We start from the raw sequence: 25,856 nt of genomic DNA, 5'->3' as shown, positions 1-25,856 counted from the left end.
TTATCTTCGGTGGGCTGGATTCTACTGTCAACAGTCATGCAGCAAACCACCAAGTCTGGGAAGTGTCTGGATGACATTGAGTCACAAAACATATTCATTTTGGCATATTCCTAGTACAGACAGTCCCTGACTCAAGATCGTCCAACTTGGGTATTTTTTACTTTATGATGGTGCAAAAGCAATACATATTTGGTAGAAATTGTACTTCAAGTACCATACAACCATTCTGATTTTCACTTTCAGTACACTATTTGATAAATCACATGAGATATTCAATGCTTTATTATAAAATAGGTTTTGTGTTGGATGATTTTTACCTAACTGTAGGCTAATGTAAGTGTTCTGATCATGTTTAAGGTAGGCTAGGCTAAGCTATGATGTTTGGTAGGTTAGGTGTATTAAATGACTTTTTGGCTTAAAATAATCTCGAATTATGATAGGTTTATTGGGATGCAACCCTGTACCCCATTGTAAGTTGAGGAGTATCTATACTTTAAAGCTGGAAAAGACCTCTGAGGTCTTTCAGTCCACCCCTTTCATAGTACACAAGAAGAAATTAACATCCAAGGAGGCTGGGTGACTAGGTGGTGTCAGAACCAAGCCTGGAACTAGGTGATCTGGCTCTGGGCTTGGACTGGCTCTGCTGTCAGCTGGAAGAGCTGTGCTGACAACAATTTTGAGTCTTCTTGCATTCAGGAATCTTCAAGACCATACTCAGGGTCAATGATTTGCTAGAAGGACTCATGGAACTCAGCAAACCTGTTAGACTAACAGTTACCTCTATTGCAATAAAAAGATACAGATCAAAATCAACAATGGAAAAGGAGCCTAGGGCAGGGGCCAGGAGACACCAGGAGCAAATTTCCAGTTGTCCTCTTCTAGTGGAGTAATGCTTCATTCTCTCATCAATGATGCATGACAACACTCATGTAGTGTTGCCAATTAGGGAGGCTCAACCAAGACTGGTGTCCAAAGTTTTAATTGACAGTTGACCACATAGTCATGGATGACCACCCATGTAGCTGACCTTAGTCTCCAGCCCGTCCAGAGGTCAATCTGATACCACATGGCTCAAGTCCCCCACCTTAAACCACACTGTTAGTACAGACTCTCTGCCATGGCCCAAGGCCCCCATGTAAATATAGACACTCTTCTCAGGCAGGATGTTCCAAGGGATTAGAGGTTACCTCCCAGGAGCTCAGCAAGGCCCAAATCTTTCTTTGGAATGTGCAGGCTAAAGAAAATCCACTGAGTTAATACTTTGCTGGATATCCCTTTACCAAAATAAATTTAAAACAGTGAATTATTTGGCTATGCTGTGGATTGATTGAATTGTGTCTCCCAAATTCCATATATTTGAAGCTTAATTCCCACTGTTACTGTTAAGGGTTGGAAATGCTATTATGGTAATTGATGGGTGGGGCCTTGAAGAGGTGATTAGATTGTAGGATCATGCTTAGTGAGTGGATTCATAATGGTGGTGGTTCTGAGGGCTTTAAAAGAAGAGCACATGGGAGGTTAGTCTCTTTCTGCGCCACCATTTTCTGCCGTGTGAGACCCCTGCAGTACTGTCACCACCAAGACTTTCATCAGATGTGTTTGCTGGACTTTGGACTCTCCAGCCTCAGAAACTGTAAGCAACAAATTTTCTTTTTGTACAAATTACCCAGTTCCATTTTGTTATAACCAACACAAATGGACTAATACAGGCCAGGTATTGCTGTTCTGCTTCTGATTCCTAACGAGGCTTATCTCTCTAGTTATGAGTCCTGTGTTACACCTGAAGACACAACAATCACAACAATTCCTTGAACTTTTTAAGACAAGTGAACAGATATGATGTGGGGGGGGGAGGGGAGAGAGGGAGGGGGGAAGAGGAACGGGTAAAGGGTCATGAAAATCGAATACAATATATACTGAGAAGTTAAAAAAAAATGTACAAAAAACAAGTCCTATTGAAAACAGCACTTTCCTTTTATTGCATTTTTAAAAACACTGACAGCTTTTAGGAAATGGCTGGCAACAGCTCCCTTGTACTGAAGTGAGTAAAGTATTTATTTTAGTGTTACATTCACATTTAGTTTTATTCAATAAGTTGAGGAAGTAAAATAAGAAGGAGGATAAATGGCATTAGGGACACACTACTTTATGGGAAATGATCAGCCTCTCACTGCCTTTGAGTCACAGCCGCCTTTGAATCACGAGTATATCAGTGAACGCAACTAACAAGATTTTCTTTTTCTGGCCTGAAAAGAACATTAAAACTGCTTCACAGTTAGCATCTCAGTAGCTGCAGAATATGTGATTCTCCATGAGAGACACAGAGAGATTAGTTTGGTGCTCAATATGTTCAGAGATGGGATGACTGGGCAGGCGATAATGGAAAAACTTTACCAAGGGCTGAGGGGGTTTTAGGAGCCAGGCATCATAGCATAGATCCTTATTACTGCTCCCCAAGCTTGCTTTCAAATGCACACATCCTCCTTACACTCCATGCTTTTCAGGTAAAAACATGTTTTCCTACTTTTTAAAATTTCTCAAAAACAGCATGTTCAAAATGAGTTTTAAATAAAAGTATTTATCACATTATCTAAAAACATGTTTTCATTTTGACAAAGTAAGGTGAAAACACTACCAAACAAGTTTACTTTTGGGGGAACAGGGGAATGAACTTGCTTTCATGCAAATTATACAGATTACATGTGTGCACATGTTTAGCTATAGTGAGTAAGGTAAATGTCACATATTTTCCCAAGGTGATTATCCAAATCTACATGACCAGTCCTGCATATTAGAGATCTAGCTGCTGCATTTCAAATTCAACACATAGTACTGTGTTTCGAGAGAGGTATTTTTAATGAACAAAAAGAATCTGTATTCATTTCCTATTGCTGCTGTAACAAATTACCACAAATTTAGTGGTTTAAAACAACAGAAATTTATTCTCTCACAGTGCTGGAGGCCAGAAGTCTGAAATCATTACCACTGGGCTGAAATCAAGGCTCTGCTCCCTCAGAGGCTCTCGGGGAAAATGCATTCATCTTACAGCTTCTGGTGGCTGCCGGCATTCCTTGGCTTATGGTCACATTGCCTTCTCCTCTTCTGTGTATATCCAATTTTCCTCTGCCTTTCTGTTATAAGGATATTTCTGACTGCATTTAAATTCCAACCAGATAATCCAGGATAATCTCTCCATCTCAAGATACTTAATCACATTCTCAAGAATCTTTTTTGCCGTATAAGGTAACCTTCACAGGTTCCAGGGATGAACACATGGATAACTTTTGGGAGGTCATTTTTTTTCAGCCTACTGTAGAATCTTTCTGAGATTTCTAGGACTTTAAAAACTGACTTGCTTAGATTTACCAAACATTTTTAGAATTATCTATGACAAGCCACTCAGTATGCACAGGATTCATTTGGCTAAAAGAAAATATGGGATATTAAAGATGGAAGGCCATTACAGCATAGTGTTAGAACAAATATTTTAAATTTTAAAAAAAGAAAAAGAAAGTGAGTAAATTAGTGGCGATTGGGATGATGATTATGCCTTCCCATGAAAAAATGAAGTAGATAGTTAAGAAAATTATTTAGCTAATCTAAGATTCCAAAACTGCTTGGTGAGGTGCAGGAGTTGGGTGGAACTGGTGAGAAGGAAAAAGCAGGTTTGCATACCTATAAAATTGCGTGCTAGGCTCTTAAGAATTTCCACACTCATCTCCAATCTATTTATGCAACCAACATATACCCAGGGTGGGTATAGTAAGAATAGGAAACTGTTCTTTAAAATCTGGATGTTAGAACCAGGGAAAATCACATCTTTTGTCTGTGGCCTATCTCTGGCATCATTAAACAGACAGCAATGTTGTGAGTTTACTCTGACGTGAGACCCCCACCAACTTTGGTGGACATGGCTGCAGTCCAAGGAAGCCAAAGGTGATATGGGCTCCTTACCTGACACTGAGGAGGACGTTTCCATCGGGGTGTACTCGCAGCATGATGTTCTCCATGGTTGTATCATGGATGAAGGATCTCTTAGAATGGACAAAAAAGATATCAGGCATCCAAATCTTTTTGATCAGTCTGTGATCAAACGTCATGCTTTTGTTTGTTGTGCTAGGAAAGGAGAGCCTCTCATCTTTCCAGTAATGCCTGAGATAAAAAGTCATTGTAAAGTCCTACGTAGAGAGAAAAAGAGACCAATCAAAACCATAGGATTATGGCTCAGGATGAACACTTTCATACTAGTAGTCTTGTTTGCCATGGGTGTGAATGGCTTGTAGGTGAATGGCTTATAGGAGAGGGCTTCGAAAAGTGCATAGAAAGACTTGTATTGTCTTTTAATTCTACTTTTTCCACGGACTTTTTGAAGTATCCTCGTATTGAATTTTCAGGTAGATTTAGGATGAAGCCAATAAGCTTATGGTTGGAGCTTCTCCTTATGGACTCGGGTAAGTGTTGAAGTTTCTGGGAGTTATAGAGTTTTCAAGTTAGGGAAGTGAAGACAGCATTTCTATGTAAGCATTCTGGTAAATCACTTAAAGAGATCTCAGAAGAAAGGAACTTAAAACTCTACTATTTTATTATCTGTTAGTTTATTGTGCTTTCTTCTCTTATTCTAAATAAATATTTAATTTTAAAATTGATTTTGTATTCATAATTTGGTATTATTTTTGTTAAAGAAGTTTCTCCAAATTGAATAAGCTACAGGGACGCAAAAACCTGGATACAGCATTTATTACAGCTATCCAAGGAAAGCAACTTGCCAGAGATCTGAGATAGAGACAGCTATCTTCATCAGCTTGAGAAACAGAAAAAATTTCAAGAAATAGTCGTTCTCAAATTTGAGTGTGCAAAAGAATCACCTGCGAAGTTTGTTGAAATGGCACATTCCCCAGAAGCTAGTTTCCAGAGATTCCAATTCAGTATTGCCCGGGGATTTGAATTGTTAATGTACATCCCAGTTGTAAGGAAACAAAGATGAGAGGGAAAAACTATATTCCCATTATATTAGCAAAATAATGTTTGTTAGTCAGGAATTTGAGGGGGTTTTTTTTGGCTCTTAGAAGTTACATTTAATATTTTGGTTGCTTGAACAGAGACTCTCTGTCATCCAAGTCATTGTGTGTGTACAAAGACAATGTGTTTCACTTCACAATTGTTTCCCTTTTTATTTTTTATTTCCTCACAAAAATCAAAATTTTGTTGGACTGATCCATATATTAGAACTTTAGCATTTATTATACAAACAAAGGATATGTCTTAGTAAAGCACAAATAAGTCACCAGTTAATTATGAACCGGTTTGTTTTTCCTAGGTTCAGAATAGAGGTGCATTGTATTATTGCTCTGGGTTAATCTGGAAGCATTAGCCATGTGTAATTTTGGATCAGGGTGAGGACAAATAAATAGAATGATTCATTCATTAACAAAACACTACAGGGAATTGTGTGGATCACTGCAAGGATTGCCTTAATAAGCACATATTTAGAATTAGATGCTCAGTCTGATCTGAAGGTCACCAGGCAAACACTGAGTGTGAGAAGTCAAACAGACCTTGGTGTATGTCAGCAACACATCTACCTCACCCCTCGCTGGCACTATCATGGGAGCAGGATTGAAAGTGAATTCAGGATGGGACAAGAGAGGGGGAAGATGATAAATGAGAAGCAATAAAAGCCAACACTGAGTGCGGGGAAGGGTCACTGATAATTAGAAAGCATTTTCACATTGTGCATGGTGAACCCAGTCCAGTTTTATCTGATACTGAGCTGCAAGGATAACCTTACTCAGGGGAGAAAGATGATGTCCAGTTTTGAGGGCTGCAAGACAGAGACAATGAGAATTTTAGATTCAGACTGGGTTGTTCAGAGATGACTTAGATATAATGCCAGGAAAAGGAAACAAGAGCTTTTCCCTGGAACACAACAGGCTCGAGGAAGTAGCAGTAAGTGCTGCCTTTTAGTAGGAAAGGGCCAAAATATTCCAAATGAGGCCTTTTTGAATAGTGGGTCCTATTAGTGCTATTTCCTTTGAGAGTAGGATGGCAAAATGAAGGCAGTTTAATTTAAGGCTCATATTGAACTGAAATAAATGTTGAGTTAGATAATGATAAGGACTATAAGGATTGTTAAGTGAAGAGTTAGTTTATGGACTAAAACAAGGTGTAATGCATCATAGAAGATTTTGGTTAGACCCTGCTGGAATTTTTAGGTGTTCTGAACTTTTCATGCAGTTAATGATTTGGAGGAATCACTGTAAATAAAAATATTAATTAAGTATACATGCAAAAAGATTATTCAATGTTAGTAATTTATGTTTTCTGGGTCCTGCTCCCTTAAGAGATCCCTGCTTAGTTCCTTTTTCTTTTTTTCTCTCTCATTTTTAAAAAACATTTTTATCTCTAATTGTGGTATGTGCGTATTACAAAAATAATATATAGAATCTAAATTTCTCAAGTTAATTCTATGAAAATCTCTCTATATGCTATATAATTTTTGTATAAAAAATACTTTTATTCCAAAAAGTATCTAAGAGCAACTTTTGAAAATTTCTTAAGAACACACACGTAAAAGATTTCAGAAAAGGAATGAAGTGCAGGATCAATGTATGTGAAAATGTCCATTAAATGAGTAAATTGGATAAACAACAGACTAAATCTTTTCAGATGGAAAATAGAGTTTGAAAAGAAAGAAATTTAACTTTTTCTTTTTCATGGATGAGATACTCCTTGGTTTTGTTAAAAACAAAACAAAACAAAATAAAAAACCGGTCTGTCATACTTGAAGTAGAAAATGAAGGACAAAAAGCATCTGGCTAAAGGTCACAATCTTACATGACCCCAAGGACCAGATGAGTAATTTCAATGAAAGAAGCAGGCTGAATATAGAGAGAAGCAGGGCAAACTGGAGGGCCCAGGCCCCATCTAAAAACATTCAAAAATTAAATTGTTTAATGCTTTGGGTGGGGGAGGGGGAGAACAAAAGTAAAATTGAAACCAAATCCAAAATTGAAATCAAAACCCAAACCAAACCTGATTCATAAGCTTCATCTTACGAGTGGGTACCTGTTGGGGCCCTGGTCATTAACGCTTGCACGTGGTGTAGTGTTGACAGGAAACAAGAGAAATGCATCTAGAGGGGATGATGGAAAGACAGCACAACTGAGTGGAATGAAACGATACGAGCAGAGTGACTCAAATGTAAGCACATAAAGCAATTGGGTAAGAACCAGAAGCGGACACTGAAAATTTGAAACAATAAAGGCACTCTCTGTTTGCCATAGAAAAATAATCTGAAAGAGGGTAACAAAACTCTCTATTAGAAAATTAACATAAGAGGAGTAGGGAAAAAGGAGATACAGGACATCTGAAAGCGAATGTGCAGGGGCTTGTGCATGTAAGTTAGCCACGGTATTAACTGTTCTTTCTTACAGTAAAATCCTGAAAAACCCTGAAAATTACTTCAGTGAAAAGTGGCTTTGGTAATAATGTAGACAAGGAAGGTGATTGTAAATTGGGAATTGAGAAAATAAAAAGGAAAAGTTATGGTAGAGGGTATTAAAACATAAAAATAGCCAAAATGGTAAAACCTGGTTAAGGGAAAAAGCAAGGCACGGAAAATGGCATAGAAGACAGAAAAAGGCTAAAAGGAAGGCTCAAGATAGAAACAAGTCATCAGTTTCAAGTTTTAAGGTCAATGGTTTGTGAATAATACTCATGAAAATACAGATGTTTCATTGCAAAATAAAAGAATGGCAGTCTCTTCTAGATTTCTAGAAAATATAATGGAATAGACAAAATTTTCTTAACTAAATTTTAGTCCTACGAATTTAAAAATAATCCTTTGTCCTCTGATACTTGTTTTTTACAGATGAACAACGCTGATAAAAATTGAAACACTTGGAAGCAGCTGTCAATTGTCCACCATTCTGTGGGTAGAACTCATGGTCGTGATTTCATATTGCACATACGTTATGATCATCCTTCCTATGCAATCGTCCCCAGCTCACACTACATAGCTAAATATATCATAGTGCTCTATGGTGCCCCATCACTGCAAAACCATTACAAGGAAAAGAGAAGAGGAGGGAAGGAATGAGAATTGTAATTAAGGAAAGAAAGTAGTGGATAAAAGAGAGTAAAGTAACCACAATGCTATTATCAAACAAAACAGGGAAAAAGAAATAACATACACAGTTAAAATGACTTATTAATGTAACAGTGATTTTGACATTGTTGAGTTTCTATCATTTTAGAAAAAGACCAATATCCCATGGAAAAACTTACCATATTAACCTCTGAAATGCTGTCAATGCTTTCAATGTGAACATCTACACCTACTGGCACTGGGGACCCTTCAGAAAGAAGAATGGGTAATATTCTGAGAAATGCATTCAAACCAGAGAGACAGATCAATGTTCACATATTGCAAATGAATTATTTTTCAAGTTGTTTGAAACTACACATTTCTCCATTATCTATTGCATCAGTTATTATACATTCAATTACAACAATAAAGGCACATGTGTAAATATTCCAATGATCATTACTCACTTGCTTGGGAACATCTCAATGGTTTTCTTTCACGGTATAGAAATGGTATCTCTAGTTTTTTTCGTTATTATTATATATTACTTAACATATAATACATTGTATATTAATAATTAATTAATATCATTATATATTAATTATATATTTATTATTTTAAAAGTTATTATATTATATATATATTTTTTAGCTAGTAGTGATCTGAAAAGGAATAGTGTTTTGAAAACATGTCTTAATTATATGTTCTACATCGTAATGGTCATATCTGATAGTCAGGGAGTATTATAGAGTCCTTGACTCTGGCAGTGTTGGAACCTTTTCTCTCCTGCCAAAAAATCAGCCTTCTCTCACTCGGGGGTGGCTAGAGGAACACAGATGATCGTACAGTGCTAGACACGGACATCACAGATTCAGAAGGGTCCCTTCGCAGATCATCCGCAACTGTCGGCTGCATTTGGGAAGAAGCAGACATCCTTAGAAATGCATTTGATGAGAATATACTGAAAATCAGAATTGAACCAATTTCAGAGAACTGCTGAGACTTTTTTGCAGTTGGATCTCCCAGATTTATGTTCATGGACTCAACAAACCTGAATGACCACACAAGAGAATCCAAACTAGACTAAAACTGACATTTCTTAGTTACCCCTAACAAAGGATTTCACCACTTCCTGTGTAAGGGGAAATCGATGTTAATAACTTCATCATTTAGTTTTGCATATGAAGTTTGATGCATATGTATGTTAAAATAATTTATATATCTACTTGTGTCTTCTTCATATGTTTTGTTTTCATAATGAGCCATTCTCAATGAAACCTTATTGCTTATATAGTCCTAAGTTAAAAAATGCTTTCAACTGTTGATGAAAAGATATGAATCCTACCTAGATGGATCCCAGCTGTTGTTTTAGTCGAAATTCTGGGATTTAGAGGGGTCAGGCCTGGAAAGCTTTCTGCTGAGGCTTAGTAATGCCTGGATTTGCTACATGTGATGTGTGTGCATATAATTCAACAGCCTTTTAATTGCACAATACAGCATAAAACAAAATATGTCTTGCAAGTTCCTGTCTCTCTTTTGTGACTCCCCCATTAATGGCTGATGTTACCCTCACTTTATCAACATCAGACTCCCTTGTTTGTTCCATGAGTCCATATCTTCAGTATCATTTCTTACTCAGAAGGGTTTCAGCTAGCTGGGCACTAGGCCTATCACTCAAATATATTCCCGCTTCAGGCTTAAGGAATACCTTACATGCATCTTAACCATTCACTTCTTCCTGCCATATTGGATCAATTATATCCTGTAACACTAAAAATGACAATTCTATAAACAACATTGTTTAATGATAATTATGATTAAGCATTAACTTGGGAACAGTTTGGTATTATTCCTTCATAGGGGTTTCATAGGTTTCAGCTATGGTGCTTTTTTGTCAGTTTGTTTTTCTTGGCAGCTGGCTGGTACAGGGATCAAACCCTGGACCTTGGTGTTATCAACACCACACTCTGACCAGCTGAGCTAACCAGCCAGCGTATTTTGGCCTTTTTCCTTGAATTAGAGTTATCGACATAAAAATTCATGAAAATATGTTGGCCATGGCTTTACCTGTCATTTCATGGTGAGAAAATCTTCGCATTAATTCCATTACTCCAAGGGAACAAAGCATTTGAAAAGTTCTTGGAGGGGTGGCAGAATGTCCTGGATAAAGTTCTAGCATTAGAATTACATAGACTATAGAGTTTGCACCCAGCTGCATCACAATTATGTGATCTTGGGTAAGTAATTTCTCTAAGCTTAGTTTCCTCATTTATAAAATCTCAGTAGTAATATTCACCTTAGAGACTCATGTGAGACTAGAAATAATACAGTTATTGAACTTAATTGGTGCTCTATAAATGGCACAAAATAAATGTTATTGCTATTGTAATTAAGCAAAAATGCAAATGTGCCCCTTAGGAATGCAAGCCACTATTATTTCCCGATAAAACCAGGGACCAACTTGGATTTAGAATCTCATGACTTGTGAGTAGATCATAGATGCTGATGCAAGTCCTTAGCCTGACCACATTCGAATGTCTAACAACACAATTATTCATTGTCTAGTGTATTAGTAATAAATAACAGCATAATCATTTTATAAATACTTTTATTAATTCTGCATTTAAAGCCTTTAAAATACAGTAAAAATTAAATAAATATTAACCTTTGATTATGGCGTTGATTTCCTGGGATCACTAACTAGATACAGTTCATACGTTTATAATCCTTTTTATGTTCATAAAAATATAACATCAATCTAGTTTTTATGCAGGCTGAAATAATGAGGGCCAAATGAAAGTTATATATCTTATTAATACAGTGCATTAAAATACATTAGATAACATATTATTTCATGTTATCATTACAACAACCTTGTTAGCTAGGTAGAATAGATTTTAGCTCTACTTGACAGATGAAGGAACTCATACTCAGAAAGCTGTACCACTTGCCTGAAACCCAAGGCTAGATAATACTAGAAATATAGCCAGTTCCTTCTGAATCCCAGGGTAAGTCCTGTGTTTGACAAGCAAAGGCTAGACAAGCAGCTTTTATAACTTTAGTTTTTGTCTTGACTCAGTGGCCACCATCTACATGCTGAATTGATTTCACTTGGAAGAAACAAAGAAATTATCATCTGTAAGATTAAAACAAAAAAGCCCTTAATTATGGGAGATGTAAAGGGTAGGAAAAACATAAATAAAGAAAATGAGCTGCAATTTATAACCCAAGTTAAACAAAAAGCGCCCCTAAATTTATATCCTCCTGTTTCCACATAATGAGTCAATTAATCTTCTAATGCTTTATAAAAGTAAAAAACACTGCAGTAGCAGCTGGTTTTAATGCTAAAGCTAATTAGAAAAACACATTAAGGCAAGAGAAGTGCTGAAGTTACATTTAGCTCAAGAGGAAAGAAGTATGTTCATGTGTTTGTGTTGTGGACAAGTAGAAAGAAAGGGAAGATAAATTAAAGCTTGTCTTGTATACCCTGCAGTCTGATTTCCCCAAGGAGGGCAGCTGTGAGAGCAGAGAAATGGGTCGCTGGTAAGTAGCTGTTCTAACCAAGACAGGCAAGAGAAGGCTAAGGACTATATTTCACAGAGCTACCACCCTGACGCTTCTGACTGAATTTATGAATTTCTCTACCAGAACTGACTAAACACACAAGCCATTTGGACACTATTTAGCCCCAGTCTATGACTGTCAGAAAAATATCTTAATTGTGGGATGACTGGCCACATGCCACTCAGGAGCACATTTCAATTGCATTTTTAATAGCCCAACAAAGAAGCCTCAAGAAAAAAACACAAATTTTTTAAAAAATGTATTTTTACTTAAAAAGACAACATGTATCTCTAACACCTCAAGCAAAGTGGAAATTTAAGGTCAATTTTCTGTTTTCCTGGGGTATGGGAATGATGTAGGGGATGGAGAAAAAACGAGGGTCGGTTTGTAGTCTCTACAGCGGCGTTTCTCACACTGTAATGTGTACGTGAATCACCTGGGGCTCTTGATAAAAATGCAGATTTTTATTCAGAGAGCCTGGGTGGGGCCTGAGCTGCATTTCTAACTCACTCCCAGGTGATTCGGCTGCTGGTCCTTGGGCCACTTTGAGTGACAAGGTCTCTCTAGCCTGCTTGTTTCAAGGTCCACATTCAAGGACAGTCATTTTTCTCTCAATCTTTCTGGCTTTCAACGGCCTGAAATAATCCATATAAAAACTCTTTCCGCTAGGATAGGGATTAATTTAACTGAGGAACCTAACTTGACAGGAATTAGGGCAGCTTTTTGAATTGGTGTTGAAAGGAATACATCATGTTGAGCTTCCAACTGCGTCAAATGCCGGTTTCGAGCCATTGCCGTGTGACTCGCGCCCCCTAGTGACTGAAAAGACCCACTGCCGGGCAAGTTTATCTTCCGAAGATTACTATGAAATCTTGACAAACTCATTTATGGAATTATAGAGACCGAGGTACAAAATATCTGCTTGGTAGTTATACAGTATATTATTTAAACTTTGGGAAAATTTGATTGGGGGAAGATTCTATTGAGGATGGTAGTTAAGGGCTCAAGCATGTTTAGGAGAGTTGTAAGGACGTACATATGAGAGGCAGTGAAGTAAAGAAAAAAGATAAAGAAATAGTCTCGGTAAAAAAAAAAAAAGGTGGGGGAAGAGGACCCATTTCTAACATGTGTAATTTCAAGACTTCTAAAATCTTAAGTTAGGATTCAATAACTGTGAGAAGCACTCCGAAAAACAAAACAACAAAAAAATAAGCTCACCAAGATTTAATCTGATGCTGATAATCTAATGCGGTGGTTCTCACAATGTGATCTCAGATCAGCAGCATCAGGAATTTATTAGAAATGGAAATTGTTGGCCCACCCAGATCTAGTGAGTCAGAAACTCTGGTGGTGGGACCCCGTAATCTGTGTGTTAAGACCCCCCCCCCCCCCCGGGTGGTACTGATGCTCGCTAGAGTTTGAGTCACTAATCTAATGAAATCAAGGTCACACCCTTAGAATTGCAACCCAGTGGGTTCCAAGAAATTAAAAAAACACAAAACAACAAAAAACCCCACAACCCTCAATATAACTACCTGACATACTTTTTTATGTTATCTGTGAGCAAATGAGTTCTCTCTGTTATCTGCAAGCTTGCTTTGGTCATAATCACAATAAGGCAAGAGCACTATGTTCCCCCCACCCCACCCTGAATACTTGAGGTATTGGTTAGTTATTAAAAAGCTGTACCTATTCTACTGCCAGAGGATCCTGCTTCTGCCCTTCATCCACACTTCCCTCATCTGCACATCTCTGGGATTCTGAAAAGTTGTCAGTTTAGGAACTGTGGCAGTGGAAGACTTTGGGTCAATGAAAGAAGAGTCAGAGTGGATTTAGCAGTAAGCCGAGAGTTCACTTTAACTGGTTGATTTCTTCACACCCCGTGCATTTTGGAAAACTTGGTACCCTCAGTGATTCACCTATATGCACGTTAAACCATCTGAGAGGAAAAAAGGCTTTGATCCAAGTGTGCACCTCTACTGCAGACTTCTTCCGTCCTCTGCATCATGGTTCCACCACTTAACTGCTTTTATGGTCTTGGGAAAATCTCCTAACCTCTCTAAATCCCAGTTTCCACATTGGAATTTAAGTATCAGGATAGTGCCTATTTCATAGAGTCACAGTGAGGGTGGAATGAGATAGTGAATTAAAGGGCTTAGCACAGTGCCTGGTACTGCAACATTTTGATCAATTTTAATCGCTAGAAGTGATAAAAATTTTAAAAATAACTCATCAGAGTTGGTTCATAGGGAGCTATGATATGTGACATGCTAGTTCTTCCACGAAAGCCAGATATTCCAGCTCAGAAGAACATTCAAGATTTTATGGATAACATGTAACACATCTTATAGGCTTTAGTTAAAACAGTAAATTGATATATAGGCAGGATATATCCATTTACCATTTATCGAACACATACTATTTACAATAGTGTGTATAGTAGAAAAATGAGGGTTTTTTTTGTTAAAGTGGATAATTAATCAATTGCTCTCATTCAAGACAAGATAATTGTAAATTTTTTTTTTAAACTGGTGGTCTTTACTTGTGTTTTGGTCTAAACTGCTTCAAATTTTCACCTCCATATTGACAGTACAATGGGTTTTGACATGAGTTTTGTAAGGATAACACTCACCTCCAAATCCAGGTCTCATTGCAAAATCGTGGTCTTCTATATGGAGAAGTTGCTCATATTTCAGGGGACACACTTTGGTACTATCACCTTTCCTCATTCTAGGTTCTTGTTTGCTGTCCATCCAAAGCGGGGAGGGAAGAAAACAAACAAACAAACAAACAGCTTTTGAGATACATATGCTTCTGGATGTTTTGATTTAAGTTAGCCATCTGTGCTTAACATAGCATGTTCTAAAATATGTACATAAGAGCTCATTTTTTTAGTTCATATTAAGCCAAAGATCTACAAACAATTGCTCTTTATTATAAAAGAGTGGAGCAGGTTAGGTAAACCAAATTTTGGAGCACCTTAAATGACAAACTGAATTTGGATTTCATGTATGAACTGGCAGTGTTTCTCAGAATACAGAGTTTAGACTTGGTGTATCCCGATTAACTGGATGGAGGTGATAAAAGTTCAGATTCATGGACCCCCGGCCCAGATCAGCTAAATCTGCCAAGGAGGCAGGGCCTAGGAATCTGCATTTAAAATGCAGTGATGCTTGGGGCCACTGAGGTTAAACAATCTTTGAACTGACAGTCGAAAAATAAAAACACTGCCGAGTTGTAAACTGATGAAAATAGTGTTTTGCAAAGACAAAATGAGCAGAAAATATGGGAACAGGCTGAGATTGGAGGCAGAATCCTTGTCTGAGGTTCTAGAACCTAAGGGATGGCAATGTTTGGACCTGATGCCAGGTCAGATTGTGAAGCAGGTGAAGTTTGTTTTCACCCACAGTTCTGCAGGGCAAATGCAAAGCGGGGAGTGGCCTCTCTGCTGTATGTGTCCTGATGTGGGAATAAAGCCCTGTCTCTCCCTGGGTCTGTGAACTTGGGCAAGTTGCTGCACCTCCCTGACTCACTTTCTGCCCTGTGATACCAACTTCCCGGTGATATTGTAGGTGAGAAGGCAGAGTGTCCCTGTGAGCACAGCTCCTTTGGGAGTAACATGCAGCAGACTTCTCATGCTGGGGTCCTTGCCCAGCTCCGCTTTCCTGAAAAATGTGCCTGTCATCCTCACTATTATGGTTAGCAGCAGCAATAACACAGACCCTGAGGAGTCTTCTAGGTGAATTCTAGTCACTCTGAATACCTGATATGCTTTCATGTTAATAAATGTCTTCTCCAGAAACTGATGTGAATTTTAACATAAGACTTGTGCATGCAATTTCTTGCTTCAATAAAATGACTTTGATGGGGAAAATTTCAGATCCTGAAGCAACTGGTGAAAGACATATGTGCAGGCTGTGGGCACCTGAGATCACCCAGTGGGGTCTTTCAATAGGACAGTTTCTGGTTGACACCCTCAGAGCTTATATATATACACAAGCATTTTTGCCCTTCAAAGAAATGGGGAAGTTGGGAGATCACAACTGGAGTAGAAGGCAATGAGTTTGATTTTAAACATGTTAAGCCCTTATATCCTATGAATAATTGAACATATAGAGCTATTTCTTCCATGGAGCTAGAATTAACTGGAAAAATTATTCCGAGGAGCTATAATGAACTATGTATTCAAAGATAATAGCAGCTAGCTTTTATTAAATGCCTACTACATTCAAGGCACCTTGCCAGATGTTTTGTAAATATTATCTTCTTTGGCATGCATCTAAATATCTGGTTTCCTGGGCCTAATGCCTAGAGTTTCTGATTCAATAGGTTTGGGGTATGAGAACTTGCATGTATACCAATTTCTCAGGAGAAAAACTGGCCTAGAGAGTAGAAGACATTTAATAAAAACTAGCTACTTGTTACTATTTTAAGGAAAATGGAAATGTAACTTTGGGTGGAACTCCTTTGGTAATATTTTTTTTTAAAAAAAACAACTAAATGGCATATCACTACTGTGTCTTTTCAGGAGCATATCCCTCCATGAGATTAGAAAGGAGAAATCTTAATTAGAAATCCCAGGAACACTGAACACAGCCTGCTATGAAATGCTTTCTTGGCAGTAGTTGGAAGCACATGCACCTGTTCATACCTGAGGGCTCTTCTGATGTACAGGAGATGTTCCATATTTATCTATTTTTGCCTTTTTTATACCTCATCTACTTCCCCAAAAGGATTTGTTGCTTTTATACCCTGTAAAAAAATTTTGAGGGCTGGCTGGTTAGCTCAGTTGGTTAGAGCACAGTGTCACAACACCAAGGTGAAGGGTTTAGATTCCCTTGCCAGCCAGCCACCAAAAAAAAAAAAAAAAAAAAGGGGGAAAATCTCTGAACTTCCTCACACTTATTTAAATAGATCTCTACAATTTTCCATCATAAATTTTTAAATTACTTAAGTATTGGTGATTTTTAAAAACCCTATATTGCTTCTTTAAATGTATCCAATGAATCTAAATACCTACCTCATGTATTTAAAAATACACGAACAAGGTCTTTTTTAAATATCAGAAATTTTATTTCATTCCTTGTTTTCTTTGAGCTTGTATTTCCATTTTATTTCTTCCATAGAATTTTATTGCCCCATCGCACATCTTTGCAAGAAAAGCATGTGTATACACTGAAATTAACTTTTTTAGTTTTCTATGACCATTACAAATGGAGCAAAACATAACTAATATAAACACTGATGCTCGCTAAAATTAAAAATAGAATTTTATTGGAAATACATTTCTTGATAAAGTGATGGTACCTTTTTCCTAATTATTTATGTATCAGTAAATGGGTATTACTTATTGCTAGAATAAAACCAGGTTTAGCACAAATTCTGTTCCTATTTTTTGTTTTTATAGATGAAAATGTTGAAAAAATTGGTTCATATATGTGTAAGTACATGGAATTTAAAGAGATTTTGTTTCACTATTGTTTTAACAAAGTAACTTAATTATTTAAATTTCTTTTTACTTATTTTAAAAAATTCACATTGTGTGATCATCACCAATAATTATTTTTAATGATTTATAACCTGACAAATTAATTAGGTTCTTCCTTCAGTTTTGTTGAAAGCAGAAAATAGGAATCACCAAGTTTGGAAAAGGATGTGTTATTTAGTCCAGAGTCATCCTACCTCAACAACAATAGTTACAGTCTCCTCTTTGTACCTAGGATGTTGTTATACACTGGGGCAATGCACACAGTAAGATTCAGGAAGAGGGAGAGGAATGCCTTTATTTTTCACGTGGGACAGAGCAATCATGAAAGGAGGTGACTAAAGGAGACTGCAGGCGAGTTTTCAGGTGGATCAATTTTAGGAAAGAGGCCATAAGGAAGTTAAATATCCAGAAACTGATTTTTGAAAAACTATCCATGTCCACCTGCTCCTCAGGTATCTTGCATGTATAGCTTGAGGTATATTATACCTCAGGGTATAGGTGCCCTGGTTTAAAGGCCCCTGGCTTATAAAATAACAATAAAAAGATATGCATAGAAAGGTTAATAAAATGAAGACTGAAATAAAACAAAGGAGACAGAGTCAAATATGCTCAATAAAAGGGGTTACTATGTGATGCAGCATCAGATTTAGCTCAGAGCTTTCTAGGTTTATTCCACTATGTATCCTTTTAAACCACTTTGTGTCTTCTGCACTGTCCCCCATTCTAGAAAAAATGATTTCATTTTTAGTAGTTACTGAGAGAAAGATTTTGGATAACTTCTGTTTGAAGAGAAGATCTTCTAGAAATCTGAGTCCTGATGGGATCAAGCAACATTCTTAATCTTTGTCTTTCCTTACAAAGTATTGTGAACATTGTTTAATAAACAGTAAGCATCATAAGCCTTGGTAATAGTTATGGTTTTTCTCTTTGAGTTAGGATCTTATTCTTTCTGGATCATATAGAAGAAACATATTTCTATGAACCTCCTTCTTTTCATTGTCAGAAACTCTACATTGTCAGAAACTCTACTATTATTTTGTGATTAAGGATGCAGGGGCCTGGGGGGAAAAAGAGGCTGGATTTTGAGTCATCTCAGAGGGGACTAAGAAAGTCTTCAAGAAGGACATATTAGGCAAAGAGTTAAAAAGTACTAGAACTAGTTGAAGAAAAGCAAATACACCTAACTCATTTTGTTACACTGGAGTTTTATAAGCAGAATGACAGAAACTCATTTTAATTAAGTCACAAACACTTAGTTGGCTGCTTTTCAAAACTTCTTCCCTGAAGGCTTGGAGGTCTGTATACCAGGGATCTTTGTAAAGTACATAAAAATGTGTATTATGAAAACACTATTAATGGATTTTGAAATTTTTTTCACCAAAATAAACTTATACTAACTTGTATATCAGAACAGGATCTAGTTTGAGACATTAGGAAGGATAAAACATCAGTTTGAAGTGAGCCTTTATCAGAGCAACATAAATTCTGCTAAAATTGAAGCAAGAACAAACATCAAATTTATGGTGAAACTTGGGTGGAAGAATAATGAAATCATTGATGCTTCATGACAAGTTTATGGTGAAAACGCCCAAAGGTCATGGGCAGTTTACAATTGGATAACTCATTTTAAGAAGGGGCAAGATGGTGTTGAAGATGAAGTCCACAGTGTCAGACAATCCACATGAGTTTACAAGGGAAAAATTCAATCTTGTTTGTGCCCTAATTGAAGAGGGCCCAAAATTAACAGCAGAAATAACTGCTGACACCATAGACATCTCAACTGGCTCAGCTTACACACTTCTGACTGAAAAATTAAAATTGAGCAAACTTTCACTTGATGGGTGTAAAAACTGTTGTACCCAGATCAGCTGCAGACAACAGCAGAGCTCTCAATGGAAATTTTAAACAAGTGGGATCAAGATCACAAAGAATTTTCTTGGAGGGACTGCAGCATGACTTTAACAGTATGATTCTGAAGAGGAAGCAAGATCAAAGCCATGGCTTCCTAGAGGTGGAAGTGGTCCACTCAAAGCAAAAGCAGACTGTCAAGAGAAAAAGTCATGACAAAGATTTTTTGGGATGCTCAAGGCATTTTGCTTTTTGACTTTTTGGAGGGCCAAAGAATAACATATGCCTATGATGAGGGTGTTTGGAGAAAGTTAGCAGAGCCTTACCAGAAAAACACCATGGAAAGCTTCACCACAGAGTCCTTCACCACCACAACAATGCTCCTGCTCATTCCTCTCATCAAACAAGGGCAATTTTGGGAGAATTTTGATGGAAAATCATTAGGCATCCACCATATAGTCCTGATTTGGCTCCTTCTGACTTCTTTTTGTTTTCTAATCTTAAAAAGTTTTAAAGGGCACCCATTTTTCTTCTGTTACTAATGTAAAAAAGACTGCTTTGACGTGGTTAAATTCCCAGGTCCCTCATTTCTTATGGACTAAGTGGTTGCTATCTTCATTTATGAAAATATCTTGAACTTGATGGAGCTTATGTAGAGAAACAAAGTTTATGTTCTTATTTTTACCTTTAATTCCATTTTCCCACAAGCTTTTTAAAGTCTCCTTATATTTGATTAGTTAACTAGGACCAGAATTTAAAAACAGCTAGGCCTGACATGAATGGACTATTTACCCAAGGGTGGATGTAATTAACAAGTGGATTTAAAAATATTTAATTGAGAGGGTTAAAAGTGAGATATGAATTAAAACCATAACTACCATATTATACCTATTAAATGAGCAAAAGACAAAAAAACAACATATTGCCCCATGCTGATAAGAATATGATGAAATGGAACATTTATACTTTGCAGGTGGGAGTACAAATATTGGTAAACCCCTTTAGAAATTAATCTCAAGAGGTACAAAGGTATTTCATATGCTTTGACTCAGTTACTCAGTTTCAGGAAAGTTATAATTTTTATTGTAAAAGAAAAAAATTACATATGTGAAAATATTTATTGCTATTATTTATAATAGTGCAAAGTTGAAATAAATGTTTAACAACAAAGAAGCTAATTCTTGCCCTCTAATTCAAATTAAAAATATGAAGCAATTAAAAATATCATTTTGAATTCTATAAAGCAATGTGGAAAACGCTTAAGTTAAGAAAATACAAAACTAGCCTCTATGCTATAATTTTAAACATGAAAAAGTCATATAGACATATGAGTAAAGATTAGAAGTGAACTTGGAAGAAAGCATAATTGAGATTCTTGGTTTTTTTTCTATTAAAAATCTATATTTGCTATGGTATTTTTGTGTAATACATGCTGTGTAAATTACCTAGGCCAAATTGGACTTGCCATCTAGAATCTTTTCCAAGTAAGGATCTGGTCACAGCTCTTTGACTTATCCTTGTCATTCTAGAAGCACGCCCTGTTGCTAACATGAATGTTTTTCTCATTCATGCTCTGTTATGAATCATTGCACACTGAAGCCCAGCGTACAGTCCCAAATAATGAAGGCAAAATTAAAAAAAAAACTTTTTTTACATTTATTGTTTTTCTTTAGAAAAATACAAAATGAAGCAAAAATGTTCTTTTACACTACACAGATGCAAATCCAGGGAATAAAGTAAAGTAGTGGGAAAATCAATTGGTCCAGTTTTTTTTTTTTTTTTTTTTTAAAGATGACTGGTAAGATATCTTTTAAGATGTCATCTTTTAAGATGTCTTAACCCTTGACTTGGTGTTGTCAGCAACATGCTCACCCAGTGAGCTAACCAGCCATCCCTATATGGGATCTGAACCCGTGGCCTTGGCGTTATCAGCACCACACTCTCCCGAGTGAGCCACGGGTCAGCCCCAATTGGTCCAGTTTTTGATTATCACTAAGAATACATTCATAATTCTGGATCCAATGTTTATTTCCAGGTCCCTGATGCTTTTTAGATGTCTTAGAGAGGACATGGTGCATTAGACTAAGTGAACCTTGTGGCTTTGACTGAACTGCTCCTGAACTCCTGATCTCTGGGAATACATACCTGATTTTAGTCAACAGCTTGTCTCTTGTTAAGGAAAAACCTATGCAAATGAGCATTTTCATGGAAGAACCAGCCAGAAAGAATGCTCCACTTGAGACACGACAGTTCCTGTGTCTCCCTTGGGTCTCTGTCAGATTATGAACTCAGTGATGAACCTTCAGTATCCCCATCTTTGAAATGAGCATGAAATTGGACCAGATTAGGAGCTGGTCTACAGATATTTTTTGGATAAACCACATGGTGTATTAAATTGGAAAATTTCACATGAAAACTGGGATTTCCTGCTTCTTTTGAAAAATCAGAAAATCTGGCATCACTGGGCTCAAGTTCTCTTAGGAGTTGTCTTAGGGAAGGCTGGACCTGACCAGCCACTTCACCCAAGAGGAGCATGCACACACACACACACACACACACACACACACACACACACACACACACACACACACACACACACACACACACACACCTCGTGCAGGTGGAGTCTGCGCCATCCTCTGTCTTACTTGCAGCAGCACTTGAATTTACAAATCCTAGGACACTCCTGGCTTTTACATTAGGTTCAGGGATGTGCTGGTAAATGTTTAACATGCAGCTATCAAGGAAAGCAAAGCCCTGATTTGTAGTGTTTGCTGATTTCCATGGTGTTAATACTCTCATCATGGCCAATTTCAAGCTACCAACATGACAGAGATGCATGTAACCCACATAGTATAGTGTGGTGTAGTGTGCTATGGTATGGTATGGAATAGTATAGTATTTCTACCATACAGATACAATAGAAATAAATAGCCTCAAGAGGAACAGATAATGGTAAAATGAAGTAAAAAAATAATAGGAAGTGGTGAGTTTTAAGTATTTATTACCTTGTCAAAAAAATAATGTATTTAATTCTACATTTACATAATTTAATTTTTCGTAATGTTTGTTTTAAACAGCCAGCTAATAAATTTTCTGAATATTTAACAATTGACTTTTGCAAATCAGTTTGAGCTGACTCCAGCACTCTGCTGATTATTCTTAAGGCCAGAGTCAGTGTGCTCTTCCTCACGTATCCTTAGACCCCAAACCAGCACTTGCATATTAAGGTCACTCAGTACAACTGTGGAAAGAATGAATAAATATTCAGTGAGTTTATATGCCTAAGTCTTTTTGCATTCCTAGGAAGCCAAGTTTCTTCCCTAGGCAGACACGAAGCAGACATTTTTACTTGCCATAACTTACTTTATTCACACTCCTCCCCTTGTTATTTTTAAGAAACAAAGGAAAATCTTGAATAAAAGATTTAAAACATCTTTGGACTAAAATAAGGTAATCTTTGGATAAAAAGTGAGGTTATATTCTGAAGAGAAATAGTTAATAACAAAGCATCTAAGGGCCTGGTTGTGTGAAAACTGACTCAAAATAATGTGTGTAAATACAAAGTAATGTACAGAAATTCACTTCATAATTTTCAAAGAAAGACCATGTCATCCTTTCATGATCATTCTATTAGTTCTCTTGAATTAGGAAAGAGTGAATTATTAATTCATTACCTATTTAGTTATGATAATCAAGTTGGGTGTGGGGCAAAGAACCTCATAGTATTTATTCACATTCTAAGGTATGAGGAATCCTGGGCTCCCTACTCTAGAAACCATCCTATAGATTCGTTTATGTATTTTTGTCAAATTCCTTAAAATCTACATGAGACAGTGCTGAGTTGTCAGCTTAGAAACTGGCTGGCTGAAATTACTCTACTCAGAAAAATTGCCTGGGTTTCATTCTAAGTGGCTGCTACTGAATCAGTATGATGGCCTGTTCAATTCCCAGTGCCCTAGAGGATTTCTCCTTGAAGAACTAAAGAAGCAGATATAAATTTTCATAAATCATATTTTAATTTGTGGCTCAAAGGGCACCTCACTTAGGATATAGAGAAGTGAAAACAAACATGCGTGGCCCCATATAGCAGAAACCCGGGGGTTCCCTCTGGGGGAAATCTGGTTTATGTAGTCGCATGTTCTTCTCTTCCTTTGGAAATGAGGCATTTAACATAAGAAAAAAAATTTCCACTCCACCCCAAAGAATCAATGCTCTTCTCTTGCTCCTTAAATGACATCTAAAAAACACACATGGTAGATTTTTTCTGCAGCAACTCTGCCTCTGGGCTGGTGTGATGGATCAGCTCCTGTGACAATCTCTTCTCTTCTGAATATCCACCAAACAGACTGGACGAATCTCCTACTGTTTGAATGCTAGATGATATTTTAAGCAGTCTTCATCTATTTTAAAATTAGGTAAAATATACTACAAGAATGGTATCAACTTGAAAAAATATATAGTCTGGTGGTATAAGGCTATATTTCTCAAATGTTTTCTTGTCTAACTGTCTTGAAGAAGATCAGAAAGTGGTTAAACTAAACAAGAGGCTTTATATCATCTCAGGTCTTGGATCTGGGAGGAGAAGCATAAAGGGAATTGTGTGAGGGGGCCCTTGATATTTAATTGCAGAGCAGGAATCTGGTCACCCCTCCCACACCCCCCAAAAAACCTCTTTTGTTTTTTGTCATTAAACCTGAGGCTACAGAAGGTATTTATTAAAATTTTATATTCTCTCTCCTGATCTTATGGTGGCTGCTTAATAAATATTCAAGATGTAAGGGCGATCTGGCTGAAACATCTGTCACCCCCCTGACTGCCAGGGTTGACTGGATGATATTACTCATCTTCATCCCTCAGTTTCTCCTTCTGGGTCTTTTTGAAAATAGTGTGCTTGGTGAAAAGGGAAGCCTTCCCAAAGACATACTTTGGTTATTAGAGATATATGGATAGTGGAGCGACCAATCATTGCAGTTTGCCTGGGGCTGAGGGGATTCCTGGCACTTTTTCATTGCTAAAACCTATCACATCCCAGGCGAATTGGGATGAACTGGTCACTCTACCAGCTCTCTCCCTTAGTAGCATGTCCAAACACTCTCTTAGTTATTGATGAGAAGATAAGAATGATGATGTATTGATATTTTGGGACAATATTTTCAATGTATGGAAACTATTTTTCAAAGACAATAAATGGCTTTAATGTCTTTCAATTCTATCTCATCAATATATGAAACTACATACCCTACAAGTACTTGACATTAAAATAATTTGGTCTTAGACTAATTTCTACTAAAAAATTTTAAAGAAACATTAAGCAAGTGTATAATTTATGAGTTAAAAATGTATTACTCATGGAAGAAATACATTTCCTGACAGAGGATCCCTACATGAACACTTTAACTGTTTTCTCCAAAAATAAGCATAAATAAGCAAACAAATGTCCCCAGAGATTCAAGATTCTGCTCTTTCAGTTGTCAACCAGAGGTGATCTATTTTGATGAGTGAAACAGACACTGCCACAAAGATCTGTCACCATTAAAAATATGTTTTTTAGGGCCGAGCCCGTGGCGCACTTGGTAGAGTGCTGCGCTGGGAGCGCGGCAACGCTCCCGCCGCGGGTTCGGATCCTATATAGGACTGACCAGTGCACTCACTGGCTGAGTGCCGGTCACGAAAAAAAAAAATGTTTTTTACCTTTCTGGTAAGTCTGGGGCAGTTGGTGAGAGAAACCGGGCAATAATTTCATGGACGATACTGTGGTATCTTACCGGGATTGTTTCCGTGGTGAGGAGCACCGCTGGTGGAACTTCTTGATGTCAGAAGCAGCAAAAGCACTTGGCATCAATGTGATCCAGACGTAGGTGAAGGAGACCAACTGGAAAGCCAGGACCATCTCTTCCAAGACAAAGGAATGCAGGTGGGTGCACCTGATACTGTTATCAAGATTTCTTCTTCATGTGTCTTTTAAAAAATAAGTGGCATGCCAGGCAAAAGGTATTAAGGAAAAAAGAGAGACATTGCCTCCGGTGCTATCTTTTGTTTTAGTAGATTAAATAGATTCACATCATTTACAGGCAAATATCTGTCTGGATCATCGGCAATTTAAAGAAAACAAAGCAGATTTTTTAATTTGCAGTTTACATCCTTCAGTCCCTCTTTCCAGGGAAGGTTCTTAGTGAGATGCTTGATCTCCTGCTCAGTAAACTCTCAGCTGCAGTCCTAGGCAGACAAAGAAGTGAGGTTAGGCATTAATCCTCTTAATCCAATGCAATATCATTTAAATATATTTAATGACTGCAAAATAATATGCTTAATGAGAAAAAAGATGATTAATTTAATCTTAATTACACATTTGAAGACCTTTTCCTTTATCCCATGGTTTCTCTTAATCCAGAAGGAATCTTTTCTTCCCCAAATGCATACAAACTACCATAGCACAAACAAAAAATTAAATTATTTTTGTCAGTACAGAATCATATTTTGAGATGATGGTTTATTCTATTGATAACAAAAGTGGTTCAGTTTAAGGTTCAATATAGTAAGCAACCTGGTAAATAAAAGAAATTAGTCCTGGTCAGTGTGCAAAGCACACACTGTTACTGTTAAGTTATGGCCACACACTCTCGTCAAAGTGCTTTGCATGTGGAGTAGAACTATTCCCTGGAAATAGTCCCTCTATGTATGCAAAGTACCAATGAATGGATGTTTTGGTGAAATTAAATTTCTCCAACAGGAATATCACATGGAGAGGAATACAACAGCCCACCTGTTTACTAAGACTTTTTCCTTCCAGAAATATAGTGCTATGAAGGAAATTTTCAAATGTCCTCAAATTGATTTGAGTCCTTGACACCTTTTGTCCTGTGTTAT

The 25,856-nt window shown here is 37.1% G+C and overlaps 1 protein-coding gene across 1 annotated transcript in view; it reads right to left on the bottom strand.

The window, feature by feature from the left end:
• The window catches only part of GABRR3 (gamma-aminobutyric acid type A receptor subunit rho3), a 47,823-nt gene extending 22,944 nt beyond the window's left edge, over nucleotides 1-24,879 (bottom strand). Inside the window, exons 1-4 of the mRNA XM_063075832.1 lie at nucleotides 24,755-24,879; nucleotides 14,283-14,395; nucleotides 8,287-8,354; nucleotides 3,955-4,178 (exon numbers count right to left, since the gene is read on the bottom strand). Coding sequence (XP_062931902.1) covers nucleotides 3,955-4,178; nucleotides 8,287-8,354; nucleotides 14,283-14,395; nucleotides 24,755-24,879 — 530 coding nt within the window. The remainder of the gene's footprint in view (nucleotides 1-3,954; nucleotides 4,179-8,286; nucleotides 8,355-14,282; nucleotides 14,396-24,754) is intronic.
• Between the last annotated feature and the right edge of the window lie 977 nt (nucleotides 24,880-25,856).

Source organism: Cynocephalus volans, chromosome 1 (genome assembly GCF_027409185.1).
Source record: "Cynocephalus volans isolate mCynVol1 chromosome 1, mCynVol1.pri, whole genome shotgun sequence".
Classification (NCBI taxonomy): Eukaryota; Metazoa; Chordata; class Mammalia; order Dermoptera; family Cynocephalidae; genus Cynocephalus; species Cynocephalus volans.
This window is presented reverse-complemented; position numbering and strand designations above follow the sequence as displayed.